Source organism: Lissotriton helveticus, chromosome 2_1, assembly GCF_964261635.1.
Source record: "Lissotriton helveticus chromosome 2_1, aLisHel1.1, whole genome shotgun sequence".
In the NCBI taxonomy this organism is placed as follows: domain Eukaryota; kingdom Metazoa; phylum Chordata; class Amphibia; order Caudata; family Salamandridae; genus Lissotriton; species Lissotriton helveticus.
The window spans coordinates 1,372,668,783-1,372,694,139 of NC_136059.1; the positions used below are offsets into that span (position 1 = coordinate 1,372,668,783).

Sequence of the window (25,357 nt, forward strand, 5' to 3'; positions counted from 1 at the left end):
GCATTGGTGCGGGTTTACTGCTTTCATGAATTCACCATAATTTACACAAGTAGGGTAGGAAATAGTATTCCTAGAAAATGTTATGCATTTTAGCATGACCAAATATGTTATGTGTAGATTTCACTTGTGTGAAAATCTGATGAACTTTTACAAGTTCACTTTCCCTCCAACCACTTTTTCCCCCCAACTTTGGAAGAAGTTTTATTTCTGCCTTTGTCAGGAGTACATTTTCATCCTTTTTCAGTATGGGAAAGAGAAGAGCTGGTGAAAACCCCTAAAACATGCAAGTAAGTAGGTTTGCACAGACTCCAAAGCACATTCCAACCCCAACACTATTCCTCAACGCTGCCTTCAGCCCCAGTGTAAAGATTTGTGGGAAGGTGATAAAATGCAGGAATTGCTAGAATTCAAACCACAGTATAGTCTGAGCTCCAGTATGATCAGAGAGCCTATTATCAGAGCCTTTATATAATGAGTTTACTGCCATAATTTATTGTCGCACTACGTGGCACCAACGTGACAAGTGGATTTTTTTTACAGGACAAGAAGATTTACGAAGCAGCCTGTCCCATGGACAAGTAGATATTTGTATTACATTCCACACCTCTAGCACTGGGAGTTTAAAATGAGTTATTAACCCAGAATAATTGTTAAAAAAAGTAAAAATCTGTCACAGCAAGGAGAAGTACCTGTTCAGAAGCTCCAAGTTATTAACCAGGGTGTTTATGCCTCCGAAATACAATATTTGATTGTCAAACTGATACACTTGCTTCACTGCCTCTCTTGCAAAATGGCATTTAGTTTAACAACCAGCTAATCGAGATACCATCACTCAACCAACTGGTGCTAGGTTAACAGAACAACATGTTATAGGTATGCGTTGCTGATGAAAACAATGCATTTAAAATATATAATAAAACAAAAGGTTACCTGAACATTTGGTCTATTTTTTTTGGTGGCACCTTCAAACGCTAAATAAGACAAATACGCTTGTTCACTTCCTCCAATATCCACTTTGAAGACGTCGCCAGACTTTGCAGTGACTATGCCAATCACAAGATCTCCTTTAACAGGAACATACTGTGAACGAAAATAACATGCTTAGGGGCAGTAAAGAGCAAAACTGATCACTGGTTTGTCTGATGTTAAGACGTGAAGCCGCCCGCTTCCAATATGCAACTCCAATTCTATCTGTAAAAGTCATGCCACTATAAGGACCAATCAAATTATGCTGCAAAGAGGAATACATTATGCTACTGGGTTGACTAAATTATGGAACAAACACATTAAATTTAAGAGACACATTAGGAGATTAAAGGGAAATTATGTAGCAAATCCTGTGAAATATTTTTTATAGCCATTTTGACATTTTAACATGCATTGACAAAGAGATGAAAATGCAATAAAACATTCATGTCTCTTAAGATAAAAGTGCGCACATTCAGCAGATCCTGTTCAAAATGTCATTAAACAACAAATCAAAATATTGTATAGCACACAAACTCCATTTTACTAAGTATTCGTTCCATCGTCCAAAGTAAAGCACTTCCCCCTCAGCCCCTCAATCGGATTGTTACATTATGTGGATTATAAAGTCTCTTGAAAGGCCTAATATCAGCAGCCAATAAAGTAAAGATGACTAGTTAATAGTTTCATAGAGCATCAGGTATTGTTTTGCACCGCCAATTACTTGAATAACTTTGAATCCATTTGAAGTGGAAACCTTTTTGTTAGCATATGTAAATTAAGTAGCACATGCTAGATTATGTAGAAAAGTATATTCATCAGGAAAGTCTGCAGCATCGCCTTTTTCCAGTGACCTTGGCTGAATTAGGCCATCACAAGACACAACTTGTCTGCTCTATTATTGCCCAAATTGTGTCACGTTTGGTACCTTTCGTCCCTTGAACCATCTCAATGTCAAATCTGGATTCTGACTATATGGTTACCCCAACTTTTTTCCTGGTGTTTTGCTGGTTTTCGACTTAGTTGGCCTGGGACCTTGCAATTCAGGGCCCCAGACTATCTGCTTTCTCTATAAAAATGGACTCCATGTACTTTAGGTACATACCAGATTGGTTACTGGGTCACCCCTGTGAGCCCCTGTATAGTGTACCCTAGGTACCCAGAGCATAGGTGCACCCTAGGCCTACCAGGGGCTGCAGCATGTATTGTGCCATCCCTGGTTTGCCTTCCAAACTGACACCACAGGTCTGTTCACACAGCCTGGGTAAGGTGGTGTACTCACCCCTTACTTAGATATAGTATACCTAGATCTACCTTTACATATAGACACATATACACCTATATGCCACTCCTATAGTAGGCATTGACAATCCTTGAGGCAGAGTGCTTGGTTTTATGTGAGAGGGTGCCCTAGCTTGAGCTGAGCCCCTCTGCAGCTTTCGGAACCATCTCCTTATAGCTGTTCTATGATATAGCCATACCATATACTCATAAGTGCATTATAATCCTCGCGGTTAATGCTAACTTTGGTTTGGCTTTATCAAAACTTGTCGTGTAAGGTATCAAACACTTTGGAATACTAGCCCCCCCACCAATTCTGGCAGCGGGGGTAGCATTCCACCCTTCTAGAGGGAAAAGACATGTATGTTACTGCTTTACCCGGTTAAAGTTAAACAGAGCCTCAGCATCACAAAATGGATGCTGCTGCCACAGACACGAGTCTGACCTCCTGTTGCTGGGGAAAACTCCAGCAAGGGTGGCCTGGACAATAGGTTTCCTGTCCAGGGAGGTGCCAGAGAATGCATCTAGACACTGCCTGGGGCACACCAGGTGCTCCATGCATAGCCCGGTTCAAACCAGTAGCTGGGGCACTCCAGCCCCAGCTCTGGCACGAAACTGGACAAAGGGAAAGGGGTGTAACCACCCCCTTCTCACGTTCACCCATAGGAGGGACCTAGTCAGGTAATCCAGCCCCCATCCTTAGTACAAGTATAGGAGCTGGGTCCCCAGGATTTTGGAATATCCTGGACGAATCTTTGTAAGACATATCTTGGACCTTCGACATTGCATTCTGACTGGAAGACGGAAGACATCTCCCTTGTGGTCAAGGAGTGACCACCCTGTGCAAACCGAAGCTCAAGCCCCCACACTCCGCAAGTGTCCTGTGGGCCCCGCCTTTACATTTGTGCTTGACGCGTCTTCCCGGCTCCTAGCCCGTTGGCTAGTGAGTCCCCTGAAGACGCCATCTTGAATCCAACTTGCGATCCTGGTTACTCCAGGCTTGCTCCAGCTTCCCTAAAAAGGAGGAGCGCCACAGACCTTGCTGGTCTGCAACAGAGCCAATCTCGAGATCCTGCGTGGGTTGCGGTTACCATGGCTTGTTGGGTCCAATCTGGATACCGACGCTGCAGTCATCTAGATCCATCATGGGAGAGCTCGAATCCAGCTCCTGGTCATCGTTGATGCTTCCTGGACCTCATGGCTGAAGAGACAAACTCACCTTCACCTTAAAGCACCCGACATCGCCTGGTTCCGTCCTGGTCACTGGCTAGTGACCCAGACTCTGTCCCCTCTGCTTTCAGGTTCTTCACATCTCCGATCCACCCGGACACTTTTCCTCTGGGCACCTGCAGCACTTCTTTGCAGCTCTCCATAGAAAATGACAACAAAACCAGACATCAAAAGACACCTATGCACCCGGCTTCCGTGGGTGAGGTAACATGAGTACGCTGGTAGTCTCGAGGGTATTGGCCCTCCTAGTGTCCAAGTCTAAAAGGGTTCTATCCTAGTCCATCCGGAAGTGTAGTTAACTTGTAACTTTTCATAGCTGCCAAGGTTTCAGATTGCTTTGTGTGACATTTTCAGAACTTCAGCATAATTATGAGTGACATCTCAACAACTAGGAGTTACACTTTTTCCGAAAGCAAAATCATGCAATTAAAACGAGGGAAACAAATATCAGAAATTACGCCCATAAGGGTACACACATAGGGGTCACAACCCGGCCCCACACTGTACTTTATTTCAAAAAGACACACTGAGCACTTTAATAAAAATCAATTAGCGTATTTATTATTAACCTGAGAATAAGTTGCATTACTATTCTAAGCCATTAACATACGACACAGCAAGGCATGGGGGAGGGGGCAGGGCAAGCCTCAGGAGGAGAGGCTGACTGAGGTACACATAGCCTAGTTCAGAGCCCGACTGTAAGCTGTATTATCTAAAAAAATACACTTTTTGAGAGAGTGAGCAGAAATATTCATAAATAGTTGTGCGGCCGACAGCCCTGGCCATGGTTCAGTGGCATGTCACCCCCGCTACCTAAGAGTACTTGCACCAGTGCGTGTCATGCAGCAAGCTGTCTAAAAACACACATATGGCACAGAAGTGTTAACTTTAAAACATACCGGCACTCTCTCTCTCTCTCTGGTGCGTACTTCATTGTGGTGGCCAATGACTTCTTGTGGCAGCTGAGCCCGGCTGCACGTGCTGCGGCAGCAAGCTGGTATTGGATCCACTCCAGGAAGTCAGATGCCAGCAAGCTCTGCTCCTTTATTGGTGCACTGCTTCGCCCGCGCCGGCAAATCCTGAGGCCTCCCTCACTCGAGTAAACCACAAATAGGCCGGGGGTCAAGGGTTCAGTCATTGGGCGGGCGAGATCCTATCATGCTGCACAGCTTTGATCAGCTCTTACTCCGTTTACAAAGACAATTCAGGTGCGGCCGGCGTTGCCTGGGCCCGGCTGTCCCGGGGTGGAACGAGAATCGTGAAAATCCTCAAGATCCCCAGCGCAACTGCGTCAATTATGACGCCGCATAAAGTGCATCAAAAACTTAATAAAATGCTGCCCGCTCGCACTGCGGGCGCCAGCTGAGCTCAGCAGGGCGATTGGGAACCGGTGACTCATCCTCCACCTTAGCCTGTGTCCGTCTCCGATCCACTCACTTTTCATCCATGGGCACTGACTCCTGATGGCAGGTATGCGCATGCGAACTCGGGGTGGGGGGTATCTCACTACAATAGAAACATTGTAGCAAGCAGAGTAGAGCTGTGAGCAGATCTAGAGGGAGCGTTCTAGCCTACGGGAGTATCGACGGCTGCAGTTATGTCATGCATTATAGCACCCCTCCGCTTGTCAGCAGAGAAGGCGCTATAATGCGTGATTTTGCATTTCAGTGCGGTGATGCGGACCACCACACTGAAATACGTTAGTGTCACGTCTGATGCATGATACTTGGCAGAACTGACTTTTACGAACTCCATAGAAAGTCAATGGGAACCCACACCTGTGTTTAGACACTGCACACGGCTCCCATGGGTCTCCTACTTCTGAACCTTTGGTTGCTTAGTGTAGCCCCAGCGATTCTACAGGCCCTAAGCATAACGTATACTGTGCAACTTATCGTGTATTAACTGTGTGACATATTGTATTTTTACCTCTGACATCAGAGTGCAGAGGGGTTGTGTTTAGATATATATATATATATATATATATATTTGATATATACCTTGTGTGGTGTCCTTTCATTTGGTATTCAAGGGATTATATATAGTAAAACAACTTGCTTAACTCGCCTACTTGAGGTACTGGGTTTTTAAGAACCGGCACAGAACCGGTAACCCAGCGGTGTCAGGGAATCAACACCCAGAGACCTCGGGTTCTTCCTGATTCAGACCTACAGAAACTCAGAGTCTTCTAGGTGAAGTCAAAGATTAGTTTATTGGCTGCAACCAAGGTAACAGGGTCCTAGAAGTACAATACGGGTATATTCTCTGGAGACTGCACACTTTCACGAAGTCAGGCTTCTCTCTTTATACATAATATTCGGCCTTGGGCAAACATTCTTCGAATTCGTGGTATGTCATTTATAGTTACTGGTTACAAAAGAAAAGCAGAGTCATGATGACATGTACATATTTCACGTCGTGCTGCCCATAACAAATCATCCGGCAAGGCCCAACATTTCATCAGATATCGCTGGACCCCCAATAAAAACGGTCACCTCCCCATCATAAAGTAAGTGAAGCAAAGGAGTGGAGGAAAGATGTGAGCGAGATATGGCAGGTGTGCGCGCTGAAATGGTTTTATGGCTGGTTGAGCCTAGATGCTATCTTGCTCGGCCACTGGGAGGGAACTGACCTAACGAGTTCGGCCTGGGGCAATGGTTCTAACTTGTACTGAGGTCAGGGAGAAGTCGATTAAGGAGTATGTGTCCTTGTGAAATCAAATTCAACTGGATTAAGGCCTATGTAGAGGGCAACATATAAATGGGAGCCAAGGGTTCAGAATGTAAATGACGATTTCGAGGTGAAATCGTCACTCGAACACACCGAAAATTCATGTACATGATGTACTCGTCATTCTCGGTCTTTTGATACCAAATTCGTCATATTTCGACGAAGTTTTATTTCTCGAGTCCAGAACTATCATACGAATCCAGATTTTCAGAACCTCAAACCCTCTTTTTGCCCTTACATAGGCAATTAATCTATCCTTATGTTAGTCTAAGTCCACATCTGTATTCCTAAAGTCATTGAGATGTTGCTGTAACATCATTCTAGTACTTAGTTCATCTCTCGACACAGGCTTCCTTACACATGATGTAACACAGAGGCCACATATTGCAGGAGCACACTGTATGCATAGACAGAACAGGAAAAGAATGGCTAAGACCATCCCAATGATCATCAGAATTTTCCATCCCCAGGCAGATATCAGTTCCCAGAACCATCCCATTAACGACCAATCTCCTTTATCCACATGGATAGATTAATTTGGAGATGGCCCTGTACACGGTTGGAGCATTATCTGGGATGAAAATGCAACAACTAGACTGGATCAATTTGCATACTCCACCTCGGTCCGCAAGTATTACATCCAAAGCGACCCGGTTCTGAAGGGTCATAAGTCGATCCGACTGGAGCTCAGCAGTCAGGTTACTAAGGGCACCAGCAGTTTCAGTCACGGTGGATTTAACTACCCTTGTCAATTGCCTTATGTTCCTGCTGTTAGCCATGGCTCCCCAGAACGGCAGAAAACCCATTGCAAAGTCACCAAATTCTTGACAAGCAGTGTCTTCTTTACTCAAAACACCTCTAACTACCCTTGTCCGATGGTAATCCGCAGCTGCTGTGTAGGTGGGAGGTAACAGGAATGAAACAAAACATGAGCCCGAGAAGTCAGGGGGCAACCATGTATAGGCTCTATCATGGCAGATGAAATAAGTACCCTTAGCGGCTAAAAACGCAGGGGAAGTCTGAGATCCAAAAACATACGTTTCTGTACAGATACTCTTCCCTAGCTGAGCACTGGGATTCTTGCCAATACCTTGCAGACACAGGTGACCTTGATGGGGTACGATCCAGATAGGGGACGATCTTTTGGCTTGCTGCTTCTCACTTAATGTAGTGCCATATCCGGTCACGTTCCAACCTACATATGCAAGTATCTCATCATCCGGGGTATCTTCGTAAGAAGTTACTTCCTTGATCATGTCAACTATACCTTTGACTAGGGCGCTAGTCTTGAGGTTGTCTTTTACAGAACGTAGGGGTTGGATTTCTCATGCATATATGAACATTGTCCTATATGCCCATACTGAACCATTGTGACTAAATGGCAGGACCAAATAGGGGATACCTTTATCCGTGGTGTGGGGCATGAGACCACACACCCAACAGTTAGTTGTGTTCATTACAAGTTGGTGTTGGTGTAATAACTGAACGAAGGAGTTATTAATGAACTCTAATCTCCGTGGTCAGGCAGAGGGTGGAAAGAATGAGAGGAAACAGTAGGAGGAGGTATGGGTGATGTAGTGGGCGCAAATGTCACATGAAAAGAGAATAAAACATAGCTTATCAAAAAGACCATTACGCTGGATAGCATAAAAATATACACTATTATAAAACTTTTCTTCGTCATCATGTTAAAAAGTCTCTGCTTAAAGTTCATTTGTTTGGCAGGCCTCTCCACATCAGAAAACTCCATCCTCTCTAAGGTGCTGCCCGCGGTGGTAGGTTGCCTCTGCTAAAGGATGCTTCCGTCAGTCTAGGGCAACTCCCTTGGACCAACCAGAACTACCGACCTAACGTCGTCAGCTGCACCCAAAAGTCTTTAATCAACCGCGGCCCTAGCAGCGGTACCCGGATGGCGGTTCGAAAAAAACAAAAATAAGCAAGTTGCCTAGATGGGAGATCTGCACTTTCAAAAATAGGATTTGGGGAAAAGACACATTTATTAGTCCATAGGTTTTTCTTCTCGGATCATAAAAAGGAATCACTTTTAATTAGTCTGTTTTTCTTGGTCGCAAATTGTAGCGTCTTTTCCCTGGTACTGTCTGGTCCAGAAACAGTAGTTCAGGCTCCACAGAGTTCAATTGTTCTGGTGGTGGCACAGTTTCTTGAAAAATGTTCTCGCTTTCACAATCAGGGTTAGTTTCTTTTACACGTTCATCAGTTGTGCACTCTGAGTCAGTGCCACCTTTCTGGACCCATTGGTCATGTGGCAGAGGGAAGGGTATCTTTTTACAATGGATCCCGTGGACCCAATTGGCCTTCCCCTCCACCCTAACAGCCGACCTTGTAGACAGGAGGACGAGGTGAGGCCCGGTCCATCTGGGCTGGTCGTTTCTTGTTCTTTGAAAGTTGCGGACGAGAACCCATGAACCGGGGTCAATGGAGTGACCCGGAGTCTCAGAGACCGGAGGCAAGGTGTTGTGGACCTGTTGATATAAAACACGCAATTTAGCCATCAATTCATACAAGTAATCAAGCAAAATAGGGTGTTGCAGCTCGCTAAACTGCGTGGGCCTAGGCACTCCCCATATGTTGGCTGGCCGACCAAAGATGATTTCGTAGGGGCTGAGTTTCACTCGCGAATGCACAGTCATTCTGGTGGATAGGAGTGTTAAGGGTAGAGCGTCAGGCCATTTAAGACCTGTGCTCGCTTGGATTTTGGCCAATTTAAGTTTAAGCGTGCCATTGTAACATTCCACTAATCCAGCTGATTGGGGGTGATTTGCAGCGTGGAACTTCTGTCTAATGCCTAGCCCTTCACACACTCTTTTCATCACACGACCCACAAATTCACTTCCGTTGTCAGACCAGACCATTCTCGGCATTCCGAACCTGGGGAAGTACTCTTTTACAAGGGCTTTCGCTGTGGACAAGGCAGTATTGTCTTTTAGGGGATAGGCTTCTACCCATCTTGAGAAGGCACAAACAACCACTAGCACGTATTTCAAGTTGTTGCACCTCTCCATATGTATGAAATCTAGCTGCAAAACCTCGAACGGATACGTAGGAGGTGCAAAATGACCAGCTGGAGTTCCCCTACCAGCATTGTGTTTCAGACATACCATGCAATTCTTGACAACGTTCTCTGCACACTTGGGAATCCCTGAATTCTTCCACACTGGGGCCAACAACTCGCAAATCCCTTTCGCGCTGATATGGGCCATTCCATTGTAACCACTGCAGGCACATATGCATCGGGTAACAACCATCTCTGATGCTCTGTCAATTCAATCCAACAACCATTTGCATCCATTCTCCCTGTACTTTCTCTCCACGTGCTTAACTCTTTCTCCGTGGCCTCAGCTTGGATGGACTTCACACTTTCTATCGTGTCCTCACATATTCCAACCTCACCAGTCCATTTTCCAGGGCTTGCAACAAACATTCGGCTCATCACATTCTTTGCAGTTTCCTTAGCGGTTTCATCAGCAAATGCATTTCCACGACCAACATCATCAGTCACCTTCTTGTGAGCACTACATTTCACAATCGCTATTTGCAGGGGCAACGTCAGTGATCCAAGAAGCTCATTCACCAACTGACCATGCTGAATCTTAGTTCCATGCGAAGTCAGGAACCCACGTTCTCTCCACAATCGTCCAAAACTGTGAGCCACTCCAAACGCATACTGACTATCAGTGTAGACAGTCACTCTCATTCCTCTAGACAATACACATGCTCTCGTAAGTGCGACGAGTTCTGCAGCTTGAGCTGAACCATGTGGTATTCGCACAGTTTCAACGACTGTGTACAAAGTTGTGACAGCATATGCTGTAGTCACGTTCCCATTTGGGAGCTTAAAGCATGAACCATCTACCCATAATGTGCCCTCACATTCAGCAAGAGGAGTGTCAAATAAATCAACTCTCCCTTTCGTCTCTTCCTCTGTTCTAAGGAAACAGTCGTGCTGTTCTGAAGCATCTGATTCTTTTGCAATTGGTAACAACGTGGCTAGATTCAAGGTACTACACCTTTTCATATGCACATGGCTCGCTAGCAGCGTCAATTCATAGCTGGACAGTCGGCACTAGTTAAGTGCTGTGTCTTGGTCCTATTTAACAATGTGTCTACTGCATGCGGGACCATCACGATTAGTGTGTTATTCATTACTAGACCAGCAGACTGTCGAATAGAAACAGCTGCTGCTGCTGTGGCCCTTAAACAACTTGGCAATGCTCGTGCCACCGGATCCAAAGTTGACGAAAAATAGGCGCATGGCCGCTGTCTATCTCCGAATAACTGAGTCAGCACAGACAATGCACAGCCCTCCTTCTCGTGGACATACAATGTGAAAGGCTTACTGTAGTTGGGGGTACCTAACACAGGGGCCGAACATAATGCTGTGCGTAATTCGAGAAAACTTTTCTGACACTCTTCAGACCAAGGAATGGGATTGGGTGTATTTTTACACGTTAATGCCACCAAGGGTTTGGCCAATAACGAAAAATTTGGAATCCACTGTCTACAGTACGATGTAATGCCCAAGAAAGCACGTACTTCTCTCTGTGTTCTTGGCACACTCAATTTCGCTATTGCCTGAATTCTTTCTGGGGTCAGTTTCCTTCCCTCCTTCGATAAGAGATGACCTAAGTAGGTCACTTCTTGTCGGCAATATTGAAGCTTGGAAAGTGACACCTTGTGATGCAGATCACATAGATGACGCAATAATGACAACGTGGCCGTTTTACAAATTTTCTCAGTATCCGCAGCAATGAGCAAATCGTCCACATACTGCACAAGAGTAGCGCCTGTAGGTAAAATAATCGTATCAAGCTGTGTTTTTAGCGCTTGACTGTATATTGATGGACTTTCGCAGTAGCCCTGAGGAGCGCGTTTAAAGCGGAAGCTGCAACCTCCTAAACTGAAGGAAAAAATATCCCTGCTTTCCTCAGCAATCGGGATACTGAAGAAAGCATTCTTCAGGTCAATCACCGAAAACCAGGAGGCAGAGGCTGGAATCATAGTCAATAATGTGGTAATGTCGGGGACAACTGGGAATTGTGGCACAACTATTTTATTCACCTCTCTAAGGTCAATCACGAATCTGTACACAGGTGGCTGAGAAGGGTCAGTTCGTTTTAAAACAGGCAGAACAGGAATATTGCAAACATTGCCTCGTGTTTCTTCAATCACATCCTTTTCAATCAATTCGTAAACAATTGCTAGCAAAGCTTTTTCACCCTCATTAGATATTCTGTATTGGGGAATTCGTGGCATTTTGACATTTGACTTCAATGTTACAACATATGGTGGAATTTCTAAAAGACCTACATCATTCGGACCAGTAGCCCAAAGAATATCTGGGAGAATCGACAATTCTGCTGGAAGTGCATCTCTCGACAAATAAATGGGAGAAACCACTTTCTTACCTAAAGTAAGTTGTACTCCTGAAGGAGAACAGTACAAAGTCGCATATAATCTTTTTAGCAAATCTAATCCTAGCAAATTTTCACCACAACCTGTTGTCAGAATAAGGGGTGCTTCGAATTCACAAGGACCAACAGAAAGAGATAAAGGGTCAGAAATCGGATTTCTAACTGGGGCGCCAGAAAAACCTACAGAAACGTTCATTTCGCCAGACAAAGGTGCGCCAGGGAGTTTGGAGTGCATAATAGAACTCTTTGTAGCACCAGTATCCAACAGAAAAGGTTCTGACACACCTGATGTAATCACCTCAACGTAAGGTCCACTCTGATCTACTGGAACTGAAACAACTCCCTCTCTTTGTCTATGGCTGTCCTAGCAATCATCATTCTCCCACTGCTCATTTTCTGTGTAATACTCATCAACGTAGTATTGAGTTGTCCTGTCAGATACGTTATTTTGCTGATCAAACCTGTTCATAGAGTTTTGTGGTGGAAGGGGACGTGTGTCCTGTGGGGCGTTTCCACGCCCTCTACCTCTAGGCGCTTGCTGACTGCCACGACCTCTTACACCAGAAACTCCATTTGCACGTTGTGATAGGGCAGGACAATTATACTTGTAATGACCCTCTTGTTTGCAATATAAACACTGGTTAGGACCTACACGGGGTTGAGTGTAATCGAATCTTTGCAAGTTTCTCTGATACTGTTGAGGCTGCTGAAAAGTATTCTGGTAGTGATTCTGGCCATTATTATGTTGATTACCACCACCACGTGGCGGATATGCTTGCTGTAGCAAAACCTTCGTTTTGAGTTCTCTAGTTTTCTTTTCTACTTTATCTTTCTCATCTTTGTCTCTATTCTCGTAGTACTGTGCAGTAGCTAATATCTGGGCTGAAGATGAGACTGCCCACGAACTTTCTGAATCTTTTAATTTTCTACACAATTCTGGAAGCAGATTGTGCACAAATTTATCGACAAACAATCTCTGACCACCTTCTGTGGTCATATCTTGACCGCTGTGGTTAATGAATGTTTCTTCAAATCTGGTGAAGAAATCTGAAACAGTTTCTTCTTTCTTTTGCTTGCATGCAGACAACTTATCCCAATTTACGCGTATTGCAGGCATTATCGTTTTCATGTAGTCTACTATTCTACCAGGTAGTTCTGCTATCAAAGGTTCGGGTTTGGCACCACCAACTTGGCGGGCATCTGCAGCAGTAATTTTAGCCCACGTATCACCTAATTCCTGGTCATGATCTACATGACGAATTTTACCCCATAAAGGCTGTGGAACAACATTCCCAAACAACATGTCGATGTCGGCTAAATTCATTATACATGACCCAGCAGTTTGTGACAATTCTTTATAGTACCCTGCAGGATTTTTACGTGGATCTGGTAATGTTTGTTTGAGTGCTAAAACTTCAGCTCGCTTCCATGGGACATGTACCCATACTCGTTGGAAATGTGGCAGAATAGGTGGGTTAGCGGTTGTGTCACCCTCTCTCCATTGTGGGGGAACTTCTCTCATAGGGTATTGGCGTGCCTTTTTCCTACTAGATTCCGATGGTGACCCAGAACTGTTTCCCTTACTTCGATATGATAACAACATTTCAACTGCTTTTTCCACATCGGGACCTACAATCATACCCTCTCCAAACTTAAACCGTACACGACACATCTCTTGTGGGATGCATTCCTGATCATTGTCTTCTAAATCCTCGCAAAGGAAAACACACATCTGTTCGAAAACGTATCTCTGGGTTGCTGCTTCCCATTGATGGAAGACTTCTATAACAGACTGTAAATCATATCTTGCAGTGTCCATGATCCATTTCCGAGCTAAACTATTCAGTGAATCTCTCTCTTGATAATCAGGCAGTTGACTTCGCAACTGTCTTCTTCCTATGTTAGGGGTCGTAGTAGGCGACCCGAAAAGCTGTAAAAGAAAGTTAGTAACAGTGCTGGCCATTTTCTGCCGAATAGAAGGTGAAACTGAAGGAAAAATAGGTGGAAGAACGGGGTGTGATAAGGTAGAGATAGCAGAAGAGGTATCAGGGGAAATGGAGGGGGCACTAGGCAAAATTGTAGAGGGAGCATTAGGAGACGTAAAAAGTATAGTAGGAGAAAACACAGGTGAAACAGAAGTGGTCGGTGGGCCTGGAGGAGGCTGCACCGAAGAAGTAGGAGCCAGCTGAAGAGCAGCTGGTGAGTGCTGTTGAGGAACAGGAGGCGTAGTTTGCGCAACTAAAGGTTGCGGGGGTGCTGTGGCATTCTGCGCATAGGGGGGTGGTGAAGTTAATAATTGCGACATTAATGGGTCTTTCACGCTCTTTTGCTGCCTCTTGCTGAAGAGACGGCAAAACTGGATAACACTTATCTATTGCCATTTTACGTTGCCTGTGCAACTGCTCATTTATCTGCTCTTCCTCATTATCTTTAAACTGCACAGCAGCTTGCATTACCGAAAGTCCCCCTTCTCTCTTATTTTTCTTAGCTAATTTAATTTCTTTTTGTCTGGCTTCTTTACGCCATAAGCGAAAAGAGTCAAACATCGCCGGCCGGGCTTTCTTTTTAAAGAGTTTTACTTCAAGGTTGTCTAAGATTTCAGAATCAAAGCTACCATATTGGGGCCATTTTAGAACACCATCTTTTCTAGTGTATTTAATCCATACTTCGTTGTAAGTGATGGGGCCTACCCCATGTTTTACATATAGCTCGTAAGTCGGGGTTCCAACTGGAGGAACCGGACATGAGTCCTCCAATCGGGAGTCCCTATTATTACCAAGACAAAACAAATTCCCAAGTCTAAGACTAGGCATCCTCGCTCTCTAGTCTAGTTCCAAACTTCAAAGGAGTATCGATTACGATATTTCTCGTGAATACACGAGTCCTTCGGTTATGGTGCTTGCAAGTACCAATACAAAACCTTTTGTATCCCAAAGATACCACAAAGTAAGTCCAACTAAGGACTGGGAGACGCTCCACTTATACTTAACTGAAAATATCGATGGCGTCACCAGAAGACTCGTCTCAGTGTTTCGCTCTACCAAAAACTTCAAGGGTCCAACATCAGGGCGACAGCCAGGGCAGCAGTCCTTGTAGCCGTCGGGAAGCGGGGAACCTCGCAGCAAAGACCTTCGGACCACGTCGACATGCAGGGGTCGATGAGGTGGTTGGCCCTCCTCCGGAATTTCCACACAAAGCTCCTCACGATCTTCAGGCTGACTGGTACCACTGGAATCGCCCCAAACGTTGGGCGCCAACTGAGGTACTGGGTTTTTAAGAACCGGCACAGAACCGGTAACCCAGCGGTGTCAGGGAATCAACACCCAGAGACCTCGGGTTCTTCCTGATTCAGACCTACAGAAACTCAGAGTCTTCTAGGTGAAGTCAAAGATTAGTTTATTGGCTGCAACCAAGGTAACAGGGTCCTAGAAGTACAATACGGGTATATTCTCAGGAGACTGCACACTTTCACGAAGTCAGGCTTCTCTCTTTATACATAATATTCGGCCTTGGGCAAACATTTTTCGAATTCGTGGTATGTCATTTATAGTTACTGGTTACAAAAGAAAAGCAGAGTCATGATGACATGTACATATTTCACGTCGTGCTGCCCATAACAAATCATCCGGTAAGGCCCAACATTTCATCAGATATCGCTGGACCCCCAATAAAAACGGTCACCTCCCCATCATAAAGTAAGTGAAGCAAAGGAGTGGAGGCAAGATGTGAGCGAGCTATGGCAGGTGTGCGCGCTGAAATGGTTTTATGGCTGGTTGAGCCTAGATGCTATCTTGCTCGGCCACTGGGAGGGAACTGACCTAACGAGTTCGGCCTGGGGCAATGGTTCTAACTTGTACTGAGGTCAGGGAGAAGTCGATTAAGGAGTATGTGTCCTTGTGGAATCAAATTCAACTGGATTAAGGCCTATGTAGAGGGCAACATATAAATGGGAGCCAAGGGTTCAGAATGTAAATGACGATTTCGAGGTGAAATCGTCACTCGAACACACCGAAAATTCATGTACATGATGTACTCGTCATTCTCGGTCTTGATACCAAATTCGTCATATTTCGACGAAGTTTTATTTCTCGAGTCCAGAACAATCATACGAATCCAGATTTTCAGAACCTCATACTTGAGTCTTAGCCTGAAGACTGCTGGTTCATGCTACCACTAGGATAGCTTTCTATAAGGTTGACTTTACAACCACCATCAATAAGGGTCGATTAGACTGGTGCAAGGTGCCCACTAGAACTAGTGGACATCATAGGCCAGGCTAACTTCTCACACATTCACCCTGTCTGTCAAACATATAAGCCAATTTCTCAATTCATATTCCCTCAACACTGTGAGAACTAGCCCTTTGAGTAAGATATCTTACTCGATTAGGCTTGTTTTCAATTACCCCTATGTCTCTTGTGTGCTCTTTTCAATGTCTCCTGTTCTACATCATCACTTAGATCAAATCTGTGATTAAAATCTGCATTGGCATAAAACGCTACAAAATATCACTAAATGTTTATGATGGTATGAAACAATAACATAACGTATCACGCAACTGTTTACTAAGTTACTATGGCAGGGTTTTTATTAATTAATTCACACACACGTATGAACAGCCATGTAACTTATCACAGGAACAGAGGGCAGGTTTGTCATTGTGGTGGGTACTCTGGATGGGCGTAGTGTTTGCCTGGTGAATGTTTACGCCCCAAACACAGATGATGGTGAGTTTTTGGGTAAAGTGCTGAGCCAGTTAGATATAGACCCTGACACGGAGCTCCTGCTGGCAGGGGATTTTAATTGCGCACTAGATGGGAATTTAGACAGATGCCCCCCAAAGCTAGACGCCAAACCAAAAATGAGAGATGCAATGGCCCAGATGCTCCAAAGTTATGACCTCATAGATGCATGGAGACACCGCAACCCGGTTCGACGGGTGTACTCGTGCTTCACACCTGCTGCCAGCACACACAGTAGACTAGATTATTTTTTCCTGCAGGGCATGGTAATGGATAGGGTGGAGGAGGTCCACTACTTGGCGCGATACCTATCGGATCACTCCCCGCTCCTACTCACGTATTTGGTGGGCGGTCCACGGCCCAAGATCCCGCTCTGGAGACTCAACACGGAGGCCTTCGGAGACCCCACCTATAAGGAGGCTATCTCACAAGGGCTCAGGACATACCTAGAAATAAACTGGGGGTCAGCTACTACGAGGGCAACTGAATGGGATGCCATGAAGGTTGTCCTTCAGGGGACAGCTATGTCTACGGAGGTAGGGGTGAAACGAGTGCTGGAACGGGAACTCCGTCGGCACGAGGACCGCTTGGCGGAGATGGAGAGGGACTTCCCCACTGACAAGGAGCAGCGGCCTGAATGGACGACCACACGGCAGCAATTGGGAGACACCTGGGCCTCGCTTGGCAACTTTAACCGGACAGCCAGCAGGCGGAAATGGTATATGGAGGGTGACAGAGCTGGTAGACTGTTAGCGCGACTGATACGGGCAGAACCCCAACCTCACCCTATCTTGGCGATGCAGAATGAATTGGGCCGGATGGTATATACCCAGCAGGCGATCAACGAGGTGTTCCGATCCCATTTATGTAAAATATACTCGGAAGCGCAGCTGTTAGCGGGCACAGATACCTTGGAGGTGTACCTCGATGGGATACAGCTCCCTGAGATTGAAGCAAATAGCCAGGATGACCTGGGAGGGCCACTCCGAGAGGAGGAACTTCGTGCTGCAATAGCCCACCTGCAGACAGCAAAATCCCCGGGATGGACGGTCTAGTGGCCGAACTATATAAAGAGTTCAAGGGAGTCCTGGTTCCAAAACTTCGTGAGGTGGCAATGGAGGCCTACGACCGGGGCTCGCTCCCAGACTCCATGCGGGCAGCGACGATCGTAATGATCCCAAAGTCGGGTAAGGACCCTCTCCTCCCCGGATCCTATCGTCCCATATCCATGTTAAAAGTGGACTTGAAGATCATCAGCCAGGTGCTGGCCTCCAGACTCCTCTCCTACCTTCGCCGCCTGGTCCACGATGACCAGTCGGGATTCATCCCTGGCCGGAACACCTTAAGGAATATCCGTCGCCTGGCACACGTCATGCGAACTCTAGCGGGACAAGCTCAACAAAATACACTGGTCTTCTTGGATATCGAACAAGTGTTCGACTCGATTCGTTGGGCCTACCTCTGGAAGGTGCTTTTAAAACTAGGCCTGGGGGAAGGGTTCGTAAAATGGGTCCAACTGCTATATACCAAGCCCGTGGCCAGAGTCCGCACGGGTCGCTGTGTCTCGGACGAGATACCCATATCGAGGGGTACACGGCAGGGGTGTCCCCTTTCCCCCCTGCTTTTTGCCCTGGCGATGGAGCCGTTGGCATGCCATCTCCGCACGGCACTGCAGGGCCAGGGCATCACAATAGGGATAGTGGAGCATGTGGTGTCCTTATATGCGGATGACGTCCTGGTCTATCTGAATCAACCGACGCATTCGCTACCCACCCTGTTGTCAGAGTTGTCACACTTCACGGCTGCTTCTGGCCTCGCAGTCAATAGGGCGAAGTCCCAGCTCTATGCGATTGGGGAGCAGTCTGATTGGGAGGGGGTCCAGCGCCCGGAGATGGAACTCCCATGGGTGGACGACACACTTCACTATCTGGGGATCTGGATTGGTCGTAACCCGACTGATTTTTTCTACCACAATATGGGACTGATACTTCGGGGTTTGAAGGAGTGTCGCCTTATGGAACACCCTTAAGATATCTCTGATGGGGAAGATCGCCCTAATCAAGATGGTGGTTCTCCCACGCTGCCTATACTCGATGCAGGGGTCCTTTTAAGAGTTGCCGGACCGGACTTTTCGGGAATTGGATTCCCTTAGTCCTGCTTTTATGGAACGGGAAAAGATGTAGGGTGAGTCTGGAGACCCTGAAGCGTCGCTGGGGCTTGGGTGGACTAGAAGTCCCCGACCTAGAGCTGTACTACTTTGCATCACAGCTACAGCATGCCGTTGCATGGTTGACACGGATCCCTCCTGGGAAAGGACCCTGCTAGCAGAGGCCTTTGGGAAGGAACAACTGGGAGCACTGCTTTTGGCAGAAGAGGAGACGACGGGATCACGTTCCCCCGCTGGTTCGGTTGGGGGCCGCAATCTGGGACCGTGTGACGCGACGCCACATTGGCGGCACGCCGTTTGCCCCCGACATGGATCTTTGGTTGAATGCGCCCTTTGCCTGGATTGCGCAGGTCATGTCTGTAGACAAATGATTGGAGGGTGGTTGCCTGATGTTAGCCGACCTGTACCCAAATGATAAATTCATCACTTACCAAGAGGCGGTCGCTACCTTCGAGATGGGTCCGGGACAGTTTCTTCATTACGCTAAACTAGCGGCGACTGCAAGGCAGTTATGGCCCTCGTTCCCGGAGGCTCCGGCACACACCCATACCTTAGTCACAATGTTAGCAATGGCGGGGGGCCGGAAGTTTGTGACCCACCTCCACAGGGCTTTGCGGGAGGATAAGAGACTACGGTCCTTGGCGATAGAAGACAAATGGCAGCAGGCGTGTCCGCAGGACATCACCCCCCGTGATTGGGAAAAGATACATGAAAGTGTGCGGAAGGTGTCGGTGAGCAATCGCTTTAAACAAATTCAATATAATATAATACACATGACCTATCTCTCCCCTAGACGACTCCAGGCTATTGATAACACCAGGGATTCCCAATGCCCGAGGTGCCGCAGTCCCATGGCGGACTTTGTCCACATGGTGTGGGCGTGCCCTAACCTCCAGCCCTACTGGAAATCAGTTTTGGAGATCTTGGCGAAGGTCTCAGGGTGGGTGATAGACCTGGACCTGCGCCCTTGCCTCCTGGGCTTAATCCCCAGAGACCCCAAACGGAAAGTGAGCAGGCGGTTCCTCGTGCTGGGCCTGGTCACAGCCCGACGTCGTATAGCGATTCACTGGCTGTCCCCACAGGGCCCAATATTGCAGAAATGGAGGGCGGATCTACGGGAGTGGGCACTGGCGGAAGAAGCGCACATACGACACACAAGGAGAGACGGGAAGCTACCGGAGGGCCTGCAGGCTTGGGGTGTGATGTTCCAAGAGCTAGTGGGATTGGATGCCCCTCAGTCTCAAAGTAGCTCAGATTCCACAAACGTGAGACAACGGGAGACCCAGACACAGGGTGGCACGTTACATGATGACCCACCATAGGGACGGGATGGCATAGACCCGATTTTTTGTTTACACTCTCCTTCGTTTCCAGACCCGCCAGCGAGGAGGGGGGGGGGGGGTTGAGGGAGGGGTTGGGGGTAGGGAGGGGGGGAGGGACGGGTGAGTTCTTGGGTTGGCAAATATTGGTTTTCGCTTTCTTCTGAGAACAAGGTTATCGGGCGAGTGGTGGATAGAATGCACTTCATTATCCTCGCCTTGATTAGTGAGGTACTGGGTTTTTAAGAACCGGCACAGAACCGGTAACCCAGCGGTGCCAGGGAATCAACACCCAGAGACCTCGGGTTCTTCCTGATTCAGACCTACAGAAACTCAGAGTCTTCTAGGTGAAGTCAAAGATTAGTTTATTGGCTGCAACCAAGGTAACAAGTGTCCTAGAAGTACAACACGGATATATTCTCAGGAGACTGCACACTTTCGCAAAGTCAGGCTTCTCTTCTTATACACAATTTTGGGCTCTAGGCAAAACATTCCTGGTTGTAAAGTAAATCGTTAACATATTTTTAGACAAAAAGAAAGCAGAGTCATGATGACAAGTCCATATTTCACTTTGTGCCGTCTACAACAAATCATTTGGCAAGGCCCAACATTTCATCAGATATCGCTGGACCACTAATAAAAACGGTCACCTCCCCACCATAAAGTAAGTGAAGCAAAAGAGTGGAGATAGATGTGAGCGAGATATGGCAGGTGCGCGTGCTGAAATGGTTTTATGGTTCGTTGAGCCTAGATGCTATCTTGCTCGGGCACCGGGAGGGGAACTGACCTAACGAGTTCGGCCTGGGGCAATGGTTCCAACTTGTACGGGTCATGGAAAAGTCAATCAAGGAGCATGTGTCCTTGTGGAGTTGAACTCTACTGGATTAAGGCCTATGTAAAGGGCAACATATAAATGGGAGTCAAGTCAAGGGTTCAGAACGTTAATGACGATTTCGAGGTGAAATCGTCACTCGAATGTGCTGAAAATATAGGTACATGATGTGCTCGTCATTCTCCGTCTTTTGATACCAAATTCGTCATGTTTCGGCGAAGTTTTAATTCTTGATTTCAGAATAATTATACGAATCCTGCTTTTCAGAACCTCAAACCCTCCTTTTGCCCTTACATAGGCAATTAATCTATCTTCATGTTAGTCTGAGTCCAGATCTATATTCCTAAAGTCATTGAGATGTTGATGTAGCATCATTCTAGTACTTAGTTCATTGCTTGACACAGGTTTCCTTACACATGATGTGACACAGAGGCCACATATTGCAGGAGCACACTGTATGCATAGACAGAACAGGAAAAGAATGGCTAAGACCATCCCAATGACCATCAGAATTTTCCTTCCCCAGGCAGATATCAGTTCCCAGAACCATCCCATTAATGACCAATCTCCTTTATCCACATGGATAGATTCAGAAATCTTATGTAGTTTGGAGATGGCCCTGTACACGGTTGGAGCATTATCTGGGATGACAATGCAACAACTAGATTGGATCAATTTGCATACTCCACCTCGGTCTGCAAGTATAACATCCAAAGCGACCCGGTTCTGAAGGGTCATGAGACGATCCGACTGGAGCTCAGCAGTCAGGTTACTAAGGGCACCAGCAGTTTCAGTCACGGTGGATTCAACTACCCTTGTCAATTGCCTTATGTTCCTGCTGTTAGCCATGGCTCCCCAGACCGGCAAAAAACCCATTGCAAAGTCACCAAATTCTTGACCTGCAGTGTCCTCTTCACTCAAGACACCTCCAACTATCCTTGTCCTGTGGTAGTCTGCCGCTGCTGTGTAGGTGGGAGGCAACAGGAATGAAACAAAACATGAGCCCGAGAAGTCAGGGGGCAACCATGTATAGGCTCTATCGTGGCAGATGAAATAAGTACCCTTAGCGGCTAAAAGCGCAGGGGAAGTCTGGGATCCAAAAACGTACGTTTCTGTACAGATGCTTTTCCCTAGCTGAGCTCTGGGATTCCTGCCGATACCTTGCAGACATAGATGACCCTGATGGGGTACGATCCAGATTGGGGAGGATCTTTTAGCTTGCTGTTTCTCAGTTATAGTAGTTCCATATCCGCTCACGTTCCAACCTACATATGCAAGTATCTCATCATCTGGAGTATCTTTATACGAAGTTACTTCCCTAATCATGTCAACTATGCCTTTTACTAGGGCGCTAGTCTTGAGGTTGTCCTTTACAGAACGCAGGGGTTGGACTTCTCGTGCGTATATGAACATTGTTCTGTATGCCCATACAGAACCATTGCGGCTGAAAGGCAGAACCAGATAAGGGATACCTTTATCAGTAGTGTGAGGCATAAGGCCACACACCCAACAGTTAGTCGTGTTCATTACAAGCTGGTGTTGGTGTAATAACTGAACAAAGGAGTTATTAATGAATTCTAATCTCCTATTTGACTCGTGGTCAGGCAAAGGGTGGAAAGAATGAGAGGAAACAGTAGGAGGAGATATGGGTGATGTAGTGGGCGCAAATGTTACATGAAAAGTGAATAAAACATAACTTATCAAAAAGATCATTACGCTGGATAGCATAAAAATACACAATATTATAAAACTTTTCTTCGTCATCGTGTTACAAAGTCTCTGCTTAAAGTTCATTTGTTTAGCAGGTCTCTCCACATCAGGAAACTCCATCCTCTCTAAGGTGCTGCCCGCGACGAGGAGGTTGATTCTGCTAAGGAGTGCTTCTGTCAGTCTAGGGCAACTCCCGTGGACCGACCAGAACCACCGACCTAACGTCGTTGGCTGCACTTCCGAAGACTTTAACCAATCGCGGCCCTAGCAGCGGAACCCGGATGGCGGTTCGAAAAACAAAAATAAGCAAGTTTCCTAAATGGGAGAGCTGCACAAAAAGTATTTAGGAGAAAAAAAGGTCTTTATTAGTCCATAGGTCTTGGTTTTAAAATCATAAAAAGGAATCACTTTTATCAGTTCGTTTTTCTCGGTCTTAGATTGTAACGTCTTTTCCCTGGTACTGTCTGGTCCTGAAACAGGAGTTCAGGCTTCAGAGAGTTAAATTGTTCCGGTGGTGGCACAGTTTCTTGAAAAATGTTCTCGCTTTCACATTCACGGTTAGTTCCTTTTACACGGTCATCGCTGAAAGGTATGATTCATGGCACAGTTGTAAGTTCCGAGTCAGTGACGCCCTTCTGGACCCATTGGTCATAGGGCAGAGGGAAAGGTACTTTTTTACAATGGATCCCGTGGACCCAGTTGGCCTTCCCCTCCACCCGAACGGCTGACCTTGTAGACAGAAGGACGAGATGAGGCCCGGTCCACCTGGGCTGGTCGTTCCTTGTTCTTTGAAAGTTGCGGACGAGAACCCAGGAACCGGGGTCAATGGTGTGACCCGGAGTCTCAGAGACCGGAGGCAGGGTGTTGTGGACCTGTTGTTGCAAAACACGCAATTTAGCCGTCAATTCATACAAGTAATCAAGCAAAATAGGGTGTTGCAGCTCGCTGAACTTCGTGGGCCTAGGCACTCCCCATATGTTGGCTGGCCAAAGACAATTTCGTAAGGGCTGAGTTTCACTCGCGAATGCACAGTCATTCTGGTGGATAGGAGTGCTAAGGGTAGAGCGTCAGGCCATTTAAGACCTGTGCTCGCTTGGATTTTGGCCAATTTAAGTTTTAACGTGCCATTGTAACATTCTACTAATCCAGCTGATTGGGGGTGGTTTGCAGCGTGGAACTTCTGCCTAATGCCTAGCCCTTCACACACTCTTTTCATCACACAACCCACAAATTCACTTCCGTTGTCAGACCAGACCATTCTAGGCATTCCGAACCTGGGGAAGTACTCTTTTACAAGGGCTTTTGCTGTAGACAAGGCAGTATTGTCTCTTAGGGGATAGGCTTCTACCCATCTTGAGAAGGCACAAACAACAACGAGCACGTATTTTAAGTTGTTGCACCTCTCCATATGTATGAAATCTAGCTGCAAAACCTCGAACGGATACGTAGGAGGTGCAAAATGACCAGCTGGAGTTGGGGTTCCCCTACCAGGATTGTGTTTCAGACATACCATGCAATTCTTGACAACGTTCTCTGCACACTTGGGAATCCCTGAATTCTTCCATACTGGGGCCAACAACTCGCAAATCCCTTTCGCGCTGATATGAGCCATTCCATGAGCCATTGTAACTACTGCAAGTACATATGCATCGGGTAACAACCATCTCTGATGCTCTGTCAATTCGATCCAACAACCATTTGCATCCATTCTTCCTGTACTCTCTCTCCACGTGCTTAACTCTTTCTCTGTGGCCTCAGCTTGGATGGACTTCACACTCTCTATCGTGTCCTCACATATTCCAACCTCACCAGTCCATTTTTCAGGGCTTGCAACATACATTCGGCTCATCACATTCCCTGCAGTTTCCTTAGCGGTCTCATCAGCAAATGCATTTCCCCGGCCAACATCATCAGTCACTTTCTTGTGAGCACTGCATTTCACAATCGCTATTTGCAGGGGCAAGGTCAGTGATTCAAGAAGCTCATTCACCAACTGACCATGCTGAATCTTAGCTCCATGCGAAGTCAGGAATCCACGTTCTCTCCACAATCGTCCAAAACTGTGAGCCACTCCAAACGCATACTGACTATCAGTGTAGACAGTCACTCTCATTCCTTTAGACAATATACATGCTCTCGTTAGTGCGACTAGTTCTGCGGCTTGAGCTGAACCATGTGGTATTCGTGCAGTTTCAACGACTGTGTGCAAAGTTGTGACAGCATATGCTGTAGTCACGTTCCCATTTGGGAGTTTAAAGCATGAACCATCCACCCATAATGTACCATCACATTCAGCAAGAGGGGTGTCAAAAAGATCAACTCTTCCTTTCGTCTCTTCCTCTGTTCTAAGAAAACAATCGTGCTGTTCTGAAGCATCTGATTCCTCTGCAATTGGCAACAATGTAGCTAGATTCAAAGTACTGCACCTTTTTATGTGCACATGACTCGCTAACAGCGTTAATTCGTAACTTGACAGTCGAGCACTAGTTAAGCGCTGTGTCTTGGTCCTATTTAATAATGTCTCTACTGCATGCGGGACCATCACGATTAGTGTATTATTCATTACTAGATTAGCAGACTGTCGAATAGAAACAGCTGCTGCTGCTGTGGCCCTCAAACAACTTGGCAATGCTTGTGCTACTGGATCCAAAGTGGACGAAAAATAGGCGCATGGCCGCTGTCTACTTCCGAATAACTGAGTCAGCACAGACAATGCACAGCCCTCCTTCTTATGGACATATAATGTGAAGGGCTTACTGTAGTTGGGGGTACCTAACACAGGGGCCGAACAGAACGCTGTGCGTAATTCAAGAAAACTTTTCTGACACTCTTCAGACCAAGGAATGGGATTGGGTGTATTTTTACACGTTAATGCCACCAAGGGTTTGCCCAATAACGAAAAATTTGGAATCCACTGTCTACAGTACGATGTAATGCCCAAGAAAGCA

At 46.4% G+C, this 25,357-nt stretch overlaps 1 protein-coding gene across 1 annotated transcript in view; it reads right to left on the bottom strand.

The window, feature by feature from the left end:
- Positions 1-25,357, bottom strand: part of EXOSC3 (exosome component 3) — a 65,958-nt gene that overhangs the window by 17,524 nt on the left and 23,077 nt on the right. Inside the window, exon 2 of the mRNA XM_078676313.1 lies at positions 931-1,080. Within this exon, the coding sequence (XP_078532439.1) occupies positions 931-1,080 (150 nt within the window). The remainder of the gene's footprint in view (positions 1-930; positions 1,081-25,357) is intronic.